This window comes from Echiichthys vipera (genome assembly GCF_963691815.1).
Source record: "Echiichthys vipera genome assembly, chromosome: 8".
Taxonomy (NCBI): Eukaryota; Metazoa; Chordata; class Actinopteri; order Perciformes; family Trachinidae; genus Echiichthys; species Echiichthys vipera.
In genome coordinates, this window is record NC_139833.1 from 10,394,798 (window position 1) to 10,406,658 (window position 11,861).

Below are 11,861 nucleotides of genomic sequence, written 5' to 3' on the forward strand. Positions count from 1 at the left end.
TGTGTGCGTCTAACTCCCCCATGTGTTCTCCTGTTCTTTTGTACTCCGTGCATCTGAGTAGACACATTAGATGGACGTGTTTATCGCTGTGACATATTTTTGCGAACGTATTGGTGTCATGGTCGAGCTCAGATCTGGGATCGGAGTTCACACAAAACCTCGCCAAGAATGTCACGTCACCTGTCCACACTGTCATGAGCTGAAAACCTCTGTCTCTCTCTCTCTCTCTCTCTCTCTCTCTCTCTCTCTCTCTCTCTCTCTCTCTCTCTCTCTCTCTCGTTCTCTTTCTCTTTCTCTCTCTCTCTCTATTTCTTCTCTTTTTGGGACTTTGGCACGAGGTGTTTCTTTAGGGCTTTACAGCCATCTAGTGGTGCTTCACATTAGTGCTGCTCACCCTTTGTCATATGTGAACATTTGCACAATGACCAAATTCCAGGTGAGCCTCATTACCAGGCTCATTCTATTTGATTTTGTGTTGTTCATTTAATAAGTGTTTTATTCCAACATAACGTCTAATATTTACAAAAATGGCAACTACGTCCATGATAAACTTCAATGTCAGTTTGCTGATACTGACACTATTATCTATGTTGACCAAGATACTAAAAAAACACAAATAATCAAGCGAAGAATGATTATACCTCCGTTATATGATCTTTTTGGCAGAAGAACAAGCTGTGATTTGATGGACTTAGTTAGTAAACAGTTGCCTATTCATACAATCCGGGATATTGAGCTACATTATTATTTCATGTTTCCTGCCACCTGACGAATGTGAGTTCTGTATTCACTCTCTTATTAGCTTTGACGGAAATATCTGGCTCTTTAGCTGCTAAATGCTCCACTGTGTTCACTCATTAGTAGTCATTAAATCTGCCTGTCTGCTGTGTGGCGCTTAGCAGGTACAGCTTTCAGGGGAGCCTTTTGCTGAAAACAGCTGCCTGCTGTGAGTGAAAATGATGCAATTGGGAGAGTGAATCAAAACATAAAAGTTGCAGGCTGTAAAAAACCAAAACAATGAGCTAAAAGATGCTAAAACATCCGATTGAGCTCATGGGTACTTCAGTACCGGTAAATAATTCCTCACTATGAGCGACCCCTTTTATATTACATGCTGTCATTTGATATTTTGTTTATAAATGATCAGAGCAGCCTTAAAGTTACAAATTCAGGTGTGCTTTTGGAACTCCCTTTCCCTTGGTTTCACCGCTTCACACACAAGTGAGTTGAAGAGTGAGGCTTGCGTAGGCCAAGCTAATGCAACAGACAGACCAACCACTGATGGGTGATGGGGAACACAAAACTAACTATGCGCTTCTTGTGATTTTTCACTGCAGATACCCAGTTTGCAATACTGCAAATGCAAAGGGCATTCATCAGCAGGCCATAGGCTCTATTACCACTGTGTTACCTTCTTAACTTAGATTTAGGTGTAGTGACTTGACAGACATATATTAAAATGAAATCTTTGACATAGTTCATTTAAGTACCAAAAAAAGGTACTTAAATGTGCTTTAATCAATGTGGAACAACTCAAACATTTGCTGTCATATCTAATTCACCGACACTGTCACATATCCAGTGTGTGAACTCGGGATCTGCTGTGAAGTCTGAGCTAATTAGCATCAGCTATGATCCAGCTGTGGAAAACTTTTTACGGCAATCACAGAGCAAAAGTAGAGTTCATGAACAAAATAAAGTGTTGTTTTATTTTTTATTTTATTTTTTTGTTGTTGTTTAAGTTATATCTAATCGTGAACATGCATACAGAATCTTTTGTTGCTTTATTTTTTTGCTAGCTGAGAGTATCACCTTTGTTAAATGCAATAGTCCTAACCCCTAAACCCTGGTTTAAGCCTAGTTTTCATAACACTGAACCTTCCCAGTAAAGTGAAGAGCAATGTTTCTAATACTTTTTTTTATAATGTTTACATTTAATTTGGGAAAAAAATGTCTCTCCGCTGCCTCATGTCATAATCACTGGAGGGGTTTTAGGAGGCAGAGTCGGCTTGAAGCGGTCCATCACACCATTGATCCAGTCATTGTACCTGCACAGCTTGGTGTAGACGCTGGGGTCAGCTGGGTTTCTGCAGCCATGACTGAACCACTGCACACCCTGCAGCTGGCCGTCACACACCATAACACTGCCACCATCACGCTGGAGAGAGAGAGAGAGGGGGGGGGGAAGAGAATAGAAGACTCAGCTGTGGCTGTTTATTGGTAGTGAAATGAAAATGCTGTGATACGGTGGGACGCAGAGTAAATGCAGGAGTGTGATCCACAGTTTCCTTGGGTTGTGATCATGCTCACCATGCAGTTATCTGTGTTTGCTTGACCAGCGCAGACCATGCCCAGGCTCCAGTACACGTAGTTAGGGAACGTGTTCATGCAAGTCTGGTCATCCACAACAGGCACAGTTATACACTTCAGGCGTTGAGAAGACTCATCTGTTTCCAAGAGCATTAGGTGGGTTATTACTCTGATTCATTCAGTAGGTACTTCAAAACAAAGGCATCTCATCTAAATGTGATATATTCTGTACCATCACTCATCAGTCGTCATTCACTGATGACTCCTTCCTTCCTCCCTTCCCCTCTTCAGATAATTACTTCCCATTTTTATGCATTACCACCTCTTACACTGGAGCATTAAGGTCTAAACCTTGAGTAAATACTATTTTCAAGGTCTACCTCTTTTAATTAGTTCTGATCACTGACTGGGCATTTTGACAGGCAATTAGAAACTCCTCTGATTAAAGAAAGCCATTTTTAGCCGTTATTAAAACAGAATGTTCATGCCTTGTTAGCGTTGCAATGACCAGAATATTAATACAGGTTTTTTTTTACCAAGATTATGCACACCTGCAGATCAGAACCCAACATTTCCTTAGTTTTGCGGTGTATTAGGGGACACTGGTTTTTCTGCAATTCTGCTGAATTCTAATTTGGTTACAAGTTGATGAGGCGTAAAAGCCACAGCAGTTCTGCTAAATCCACTTACAATAATTTGGGATGGTGGATCCCCAGCCGCTCACGTGGCAAGTCTCTCCTGTCTGTGGGCAGCGACTGGGCAGAGGGATGGGTTGGACGTACTGAGTGAAGCGGGCGGGTTCGGCCAGACGGACCATCGTGAGGCTGTGGAGGGGTGAGCGGTAGGGACTGTGACGGATAACATCTGCAACAATAATGTGCTGCTCGCTGCCCTCATCCACAGTCACGTCATGTTCCCCAAGAGATGCAATGGTGCTGTACGCTCTGCAAGGACAGGGGAAGAGAGACTAATAAGCTCAAGCAAACCTTTCAGGCCTCAGGTAGAAACGGGCCCATGACTGAGGAACAGTAAGCCTTAATCAGACATGAGCAGCAGGTTAATGGATGTGGTTTAATTAAGGAGGGACACGAGTGAAATTTCCTAACAGTGACTGCCCAAGACACCATTTATTGAGATGTATTTGAACAGTATGTGAGCAGTGCTACAAAATTAGGAGAAAAAAAAGCTGACAAAAATGTCTGACCTTTTCACATCACTTTTTTTTTGAGTGAAACAAAAAATACAAAACTTTGATCTTTTTTTGTTCCTCTTTCAGGAAAATTGTGCCAGACAATGGGAGAGCTGAAGACTAAAGGTCATGGTGAAAAGGCTGCTAGAATAACATCACAGGTTAAATGATAGATACAATAATACATGGTTGAATTCTAACAAAGCAGAATATGTCAAGCACCTCAGCCAGGTTTCACCAAGCCCAAATGTGATTTTACTGCCGATACTTTGGGTAAATTGGACGCACGTTTAATTAAATTGCTGTTATTAGGATGAGAATATTGCGTAAAGTCAGACATCACAGGAAAAAGACACTGTTTTTCATGCATTGGTCGATTTTTAGATTTTGGTATTTTGCTTCCATAACAGGTCTACGTTCAGACTAGTGGAAAGTAAACTAAATCAAATGTTTTAAACAAGGAATTTTACAATACACATTTTTAAGGGCTTTATCTAAAAAATAAAAAATAAAGTATTTTCTCATTCTGAGCCCCGAAATCTCCACTTTAGTTGCACCTACATACACCAACTTTCCAGTTTGATTCCTATTTATATTCTGACGTGTTTGACTGAGGGGTTTGTTTTTAATTCATAGTCTGCTTTATAAAAATATTTTATTCCTGAAAAAAATATGGCACAAATAGATTTTTATGGCTGTTGACAGTATTATCTGGTTAATGGAGTGATCCAAAGATATTATAAATCCGTTATAAATATATAAAGGATCATATGTCAAGAAGATTTTGAATCTGGTTTCATCCAGTGTTCAGATTTCTGACCTGTAAATGTACTAGATCATGCAGAAAACTTGTGATACAAAAGATAATTGTCTTAAAGTAAGTTATCAAGTGGGGAAGTTTCACAGTGATCTACCCTCACCACCTGTAGTGTCTTGCTTTTTTTTCATCAAATGTTTTATATGATTCTCAGAAGAAAAACATCTTGAAAACATCCCACCACGTATGAACGAGACACAAAAAAATGATGACTTCATGTCAACATCAGCAGTGAGTTTTTTCTAGTCTGTACGTACGTGGGTGAGCAGGCAAAGGAGGTTACTATCCACCGTTCGTTGATGAGAGCTCCACTGCAGGACACTCCTCCACCATGGAGATGGACCTGCCAGGGTCTGGAGTGAGGCTGGCACACCTTGTAGTCTTCCAGGGGAGACGCTCCTGTAACACAACAACAACACCAGAGAGAAACTAAATGGCTGCTCTATTATTAAGTTCATTTATTTGTGTTTACCTGCGAGCCCCAACGCAACCAGCAGAAGGAGAAGATTCATGTTGTGTCTCTTGTTTTTGTCGTGTTCTTCTGAAGCTCTTTAGTGTGCGACAATCATTAGGCGGGAGTATTTATGGTGATTTAGAGGACAGTGGGAGGAACAGACTGATTTATTACCATCCAGTGTCATTTCCAGTCCAACCTTTGCAATAACCTTATCAGAGACATTTAATACCTCAGCTTAACGATATGTTCAGTTATTATGGACCACCAAGTTTACAGTAAAGACCCTGATTTATGAAATGTATTGTTCCAGTTCCAGTTTTTGTGTTATGGTGAAGTTTATGTATTTTTCATAGCAAACATCTGCTGCATAGAGATTCTTTCGGCTTAGTGGGAAATATTAAAGACATTTTTTACAGTTACAGTGTGGGCTAAGTGCACTCTAAACTGAATAATGGTGTCATAGATAAATGGGCAGAGCTTCCGTAGTACCACAAGAAGTAATAATAAAGGAGATAAGATATTATTGTTTCTGCTGTTTTTAAAGTTAATATTTTACCATGATGCAATGTTAACAACTCCGATTGCCCTTTTGGGAAACCGAGATATTTGCTAATAGTGTTCCTTTCTCCTTTGAGTCGCTTAAAAGATTAGAGCAGGTAGAGGTGCCTTCGCAAAGCTGGTTAACATTTCATGAGTTCATTTTTTTACAAAGTACAAATTGTGGTAATCTGTTCAGGCTAAGGAACAACTGGTTACATGTTTACAGGATTGTATGTTTTATGGACTAAAAATCATTTGACCCCAAATTCCTCCCAAAACTTAATGAATTATTAATGTTTTGCATATAATTTATGCCTTTGTTAGTAAGTTGTTTGTTTGTTTTTATACAGTTAGAACAGTTGGTTTATATATTTATTTTTATTTGTAGCCATAAGCTTCTTCCATAACTGTCACCAATCTCCCTGGGGTCCATTAGAGCTGAAAAAGAATCAGGTAGGCATGTACCTTTTTAAAATTTTGCCTTCATCATAAAAACAAGCAGACTGCGGATCTAATACACAAAAGTATATTTTTTAAAAAGACCTATAACAATAAACAATGCTACAATAAGCAAAGTAACCGTTGCAGTAAACGTTTTGCCGCCTTATCAGAGAAAGAGTCAAAAGGTGTAAAGTCATACTGTAACCTTTTAGCAAAGTATGATTGATGACATTAAAGGCAGCACTGGAGTCCAGGACTACGGCTGCAGTTAATTTATTGTTGCCGAGTTCTTACGAACAGTTATGCATCATGTGAAAAATAACAGTCCTGGGGGAGCCAGTTTATAGCATGTTGCAATGGGTAATCAATTCATTCTTTATAAAGAACCCATGAATCTGTCCCAATATAATTCTTTCAAGTGTTTTGCTGAAGACGGGGAGCCAACTAATAGACCTGCTGTTCTCTGCATTTAATAGTTTTGGATCGTTTCCACTGGAATGGAAATGCACCACTTAAGAGGCACATACGGTACAATCAATTCAAGTAGTCTGCTCTGCACATCTGTTATAACAACAATGAGTGAACTGTTTTCTTTTCAATAATAGACATGACAAATCTAGTCATCATAAGTCAAAATAGTTTTTACTTTATTGTAGCAATATAATATTTATTTAAGTACTCATTCGTACGTTTAAACCCAGGTCTACACACACTCAAAGGGTCCAAATGTGACAGAACTCCTGTTGACGCCTACTCATTCCTTTCTGTCGCCACTGGATGTTTACTTACTTTATTGGGTAGTACCATCCCTTCTCTGTGTGACTGCCTTAAAAGCATTACAATTAACAACTCTAATGAAAGATGTAATGCACCCAGATCAAAACGGAGATTGGAATTCAAATAATCATGACCATATTTTGTAAAAAAAAAAAAAAAACAACAACAAAAAAAAGTTAGGGACATGGTAAGTTTGAATTGCCAGCAGTTTTCCTCTCTTGCTGTGTGATTAGGGAATTAGTTTCTTCTCTACACATGCCCACCGATTAAATCATATTAGTTAAACCAAATCTGATCACAGTCGGCGTGAGGGGAAACATTTCACAGACATTCTGATATCAAACGCAGAGAGTGCATCAGAGTGCAGTTTTATTCAAATCGATCCAGATATGAATAAAAATACCGACATGGCTGTACAGGGCACTATCTCATTTATAGATTGTGATTGTATAGTAGCAGAAGTAGAGTTTTTAGGTAGAATTGCTCAAATACTATAGTCCTACACGCTATTCCTATGGTTTAAGATAGAGATGCACCGATCCATTTCTTTTCCAATCTAATTCGATACTGATACCTGGGCTATACCGATGTGATCCCACTGTTGGATGAATGAACTTTGCCATGTGAGTGAAGGCATCAGGCTTGACATAAACATTTAGCCCTGTCACAAAAAAGGTAACAAATGAACACATATATAAATGTACTAAATATTATTTATTAACAAATAACAAAATGTATATTAGAAGCAAAAATAAATAAATAACACTTCCATGTAAAGTGCGCTGCAAACAGATATTTCAAAATGTAATCTAAAACCCTAACCGGTGTTGAAAAACATAGAATTGAAGTAACTAGATCGCTTTAACTGTCTTGCTGTGTATGATATTAATAAAAAAATGAAATTACTGGATCTGAATCGACCTCATTCAACCGATATCCGATCCAGCTAATTAGTCAATATCGGATCGGATATCAGCTTTTAAAGGGACGACTTCTCTGATGTGGCGGCTGATGTCGGGAATTTCTGAGCTGGAACGATAATAGACCTTTTCAATGTGTATTGTGCGAGTACGACTCTTAAAAACTTACTCAGAGGGCTGCTTTCCTAAACAAATAACTGTATTAAAGTATTTTTAACATTATTTTGCATTATAGACAATGTACTACCTTGTCAACCAATTCTAGAAATGAATAGGGAGAAAATAAAGAGGAAATAAAATAAAATAGACAACTAAATAAAGATCAGTAGTGTCAGTCAATCAGTCAGTCAATCAGTCAATTGCAGATCAAGCTCTGATAGCCAATTACACCACAAGCATCGTTTTCTGCATTATATGTTCATAATTAATGCATTTTTATATTGACACATATCAGACCACATATAATACGACAAACTGGTAGACCTGTGATCAACCAATATCACCCGTCCGATATATCGGTCTGGCTCTAGGCATTGGCTCTAGCATTTGTTCAATTTTCAAATGAATCCTTTGTTGAACCGGGAGCCAGTGGAAGTCTTGGAGGACAGGATTGATGTGGCCTCTGCGGCAAGTGCCAGTAAGCAAGCGGGCAGCAGAGTTTTGTTCTTATTGGAGTTTATTGAGGATTTTTTCGGATGAACCATTTAGGATGCTATTCCAGTCTGGAGGTTATGAGGGCATGGATTAGGGTTTCAGCAGCGGCAGAGTGCAGGGAAGCCCAGAGGCGGGCAATGTTCCTGATGTTCTAGGTGCCACCGAGAGCTCCCAGAAGAATGCTCTGAGTATATGGGTACATTTTCTACTTCACAGTTGAGAACATTACAATAGAATAGAGCTCAGTTGGGTCTAAAAATCAACAAACAAAACAAAATCTGTCCCCTGTTTGTCATCTAAGGAGCAACTCCAGACTACTTGAGGACATCACTAGTTTGAAACTTACTTCTCTGAATTCTGGCTTTAAGACACAGTAGCTCATGTTCACTAACATCGATTAAACTGCCCTAGGTCATGGGGATAACATATTAAAAGTCTTATTTTAGGTGGTATCCCCCTTTAAAATACACACAAAAGTGTAGTTGTCCTGCATCTGTCCAAAGGTCTTTTGCAACAACTAAACAAGATGATGCTTGAAAGCAAAATGTATCTCTTGTTGTGTTGGTTGTAGCTCCAGAAGAGGCAACGTGTTGTAGATTTATGCACAAATTAAGAATAACAACATTATTTCATCACTGCTTGTCAGAATCTACCAAACAAACTCCACAGTCCTTGTTGTTTATTCACCGCTGTCGGTTTCTCTGCGCTCACATTTTACATGTTGTTTCTTTTCATCCATTATTAATTGCAGCAGAAGCCTCTGTTGTGGTTCTGCCTCCTCTGATAAAAGCACAGTGCCTCATTGTAGATTCGTACAGACATATACACGTGATCCTTTGCATCAGTGAGATGAAAGGAAACAGCTCGTACACAGCGAGGCAGCAATATGCACAATTTACTATATCAAACAGCAAACTAAACTCTCATTTATCCACCACAGACACCATTATTGTGTTTCTATAAATACTTTATTTCAAGATTTGGTACAAATATTTTATTCAGAGGTGAGATGACTGAAAAAAACAGTAGTTGAGGAAAGATCATTCAATTATTTGCATTACTTTTATGGCTGGTTGTTTCTTAACTCTGAGACCCATTGAGAAATGTGTTGTAACATGATGAGGTGCTGTGTGATCTTTGGCTTGTGCCTGCCAACATGTTCTGTCCTGTTCCTCTGTACAAACTGTAAGTTGTAAAGGATTACAGTCCCCGTTGAGTGGATATCATCAGTGCAGTAGCTCAAAAAAGCACCACAAAAAGCAGGGGGGGTCCATCATTTTTTCAAGATGCTGTTTGTAGGTTTTGAAGCTTGGGTGAGGTGAAATACTGTCAAGTTCAAAATGTCAGATGATGTTTGGGCAGTTCGTGTGGAGCTTGAAAGTTCTCAGGCTGTCCGGAAAATGTAGCTGAGGTCATTGGGAATCAGTTTTTCAGGTAAAAGATGTGGTACATTTGGTCTTGAAAGATGCCGGCATAGGTGCTCACGACTGTGGTAGTATCGGTGTAAAGATTCCTGTGGGCAACACGCAGGAGAAGAGAGTTCATATGAATCCACACATTCTTATAACATTATCATTATACCGCTTTGGTGAACATGCATTTAAAATCTCTTACTTTGCCTTCTCCTCCAGCTTCAGGCCCTTGATGCTATCCAGGTATCCACTGGCAGTGTTGACAGCATTGTTATAGTAGGACTTCATGGTGTCTGAGATCTTGGTCAAGGACCCTTGCTCCTCCTGCGCCTGCCTCGGCATACGGAAGCTTTCAGCGCCTGCAAAAACAGGTCAGAGGTGTCATAGGGTGCTACGTTTCATCAGGAAAACAATGCATATTATCCATCACTGATTCATCCTGATCTGAAATCAGTTCCCTGGTCTATGGATGCCCTTACTGAGAGCGAGGAGTGCAACCAGCACAGTGATGACCAGCAGCTTATTCATGGTGAATCTGTAAAGAGAGAGGGAATACATTTTAAAGCTTACCCCACTTTACCCACTAGGGTGAGACATTGTCACACATTTCTCCGCACTTGTGTAGCTGTTAGATTTGTGGTGCTATCAACTGTGTATGAAGAGATTTTTTACTCTTCTACCATGAAAACAAAGGTTTTTCTTATTTCCAATTCTGTCGAACATTTCGTTTACGTCTCAAAATAAACATTTTTCTTCAAATATTGTCATATCTAGCATATCATTCATGCTTTTCTTAGACTGTTAGACTCTATCCCATTTGGTAATCGAAGTGAAAGTGCCAGTACTCACTGTATTCCTGTCCAGAAAACAGAATAAGAGGCACCACTAGCCCAACCTGTTTATATAGGAGCGTGGATGTGTTGACTTGTCGCTCCCAGAGCCAAAGTGCACTCTGCGGTAGATAAACCTGCACTGTTGTCCGGTGTGTGTTGGTGGAAGTATGTGTGACATCTTCATAGAACACACATTATGGGAGTCTATGTAAACACAAGATGTGATTAAAGCAGCAGAAGAGGCTGTAAACATCATCAGAAGCAACTGATTGGATTTTTAGTGGCTGATGGGTTAGGGTTAGTGTGTGTGTGTGTTTGTGTGTGTGTGAGAGAGAGAGATGCTAACTTTGAATACACCCCAATCAATTATTTTCCAGTGATTAAGATAGTCAAGGTTAGGCACTTGTTACTTGCATAATGGTGGTGATGCGTTCATGTCGTATTACAATAGTCCTAAGTCCTATTCAGGTGACCTTAAGTCTAGAGTGTGTTGAACACGTCATCAGGGTAATTCTATGAGATTTACTGGGCGGCAGTTCAAAGATACTGATCAGCTATACTTTTCTTTTTTAATAGAACTTTATTTGGGGTTGTTTTTATATTGTTAGGGAGGCAAAACTATTTCTACTCAAAAATGGAGAAACAGCAGTTTTAGTCCAGGGTTCGCTGGCAAAGGCGCATGAGATGTTCTGTTTGTTTTATGTCACTTGATTTCAAATGAAACTGGGAGTACAATGTGCAGACTATTTGGGATTTGTTTATTTTCTGTTGTTTGTAGTGTGCTCGAATGACTTATATTTATTTAAAAGCAACAATCAGATGGATAGAGAGGACTTCATTCATCACAGTAATACATTGGGAACAATATATTCAATCGTTTCCAAGTCAAATTCTTTGTATGTGCAAACAAACTTTGCAATAAGCAGTTTCTGATTCTGATTCTGAAATAAAAACAGGGGGACGTTTTTATAACTATATACATGTGAGGTAGACAGTGCAACTTTACTCTAATTTCTAAACAAATTTAAATGCAAAGTATACTGTAAGGTTATATAACAGTTATAGATCAGATCATTTAAAGAAGATGAAAGGTGAAGGAGTTCAGTGTCCGCAGTTTTCCTTATTTTGTCGTTTTTAATCGATTTGTTTTTTGGTTTTTGTATTGATGTTTTTTTTCTTTCGTCTTCTTAGCCTTGAGGTTTTGGTTATATATTGATGGTAAATATGTTGGTTCTGGTTAACAAGAGTAAATACTGTGGCATAACCTTTGTTCACAGTTTGGTAAACAGCCGTCACGTGTTTGTGTTTGTTTTTGAGGTTGTGTGTTTTTGGAGCATTCATTGTGAAAATGACAGAACACCATAACCTACAAACAACAGGCTTTCTTGATAGTTTGCAGGCACTTCTTTTTCTAGTACTTAAGCATTTTCTCGAATAACCTTCAAACTTCAGCACGAGAAGTTTATTAACTTCCCAGCCACTTGTGTTCTTAATTGTGTGTTGCATGTTTT

At 39.0% G+C, this 11,861-nt stretch overlaps 2 protein-coding genes across 2 annotated transcripts; both read right to left on the minus strand.

Annotated features, from left to right (window-relative positions):
• Positions 1 to 1,966: 1,966 nt before the first annotated feature.
• On the minus strand, positions 1,967 to 4,828 carry LOC310950123 (trypsinogen-like protein 3; the record flags this gene model as incomplete). Its single annotated transcript, XM_083917785.1, has 5 exons — positions 1,967 to 2,158; positions 2,311 to 2,447; positions 3,001 to 3,254; positions 4,574 to 4,715; positions 4,789 to 4,828. 5 exons carry the CDS (start codon positions 4,826 to 4,828, stop codon positions 1,967 to 1,969), a joined length of 765 nt encoding a protein of 254 aa, XP_083773911.1.
• A 4,699-nt stretch (positions 4,829 to 9,527) lies between these two features.
• Positions 9,528 to 10,046, minus strand: apoc2 (apolipoprotein C-II; the record flags this gene model as incomplete). Its single annotated transcript, XM_083918672.1, has 3 exons — positions 9,997 to 10,046; positions 9,720 to 9,876; positions 9,528 to 9,618 (listed from the first exon to the last, which is right to left on the minus strand). Exons 1-3 carry the CDS (start codon positions 10,043 to 10,045, stop codon positions 9,528 to 9,530), a joined length of 297 nt encoding a protein of 98 aa, XP_083774798.1. The 5' UTR covers position 10,046.
• Between the last annotated feature and the right edge of the window lie 1,815 nt (positions 10,047 to 11,861).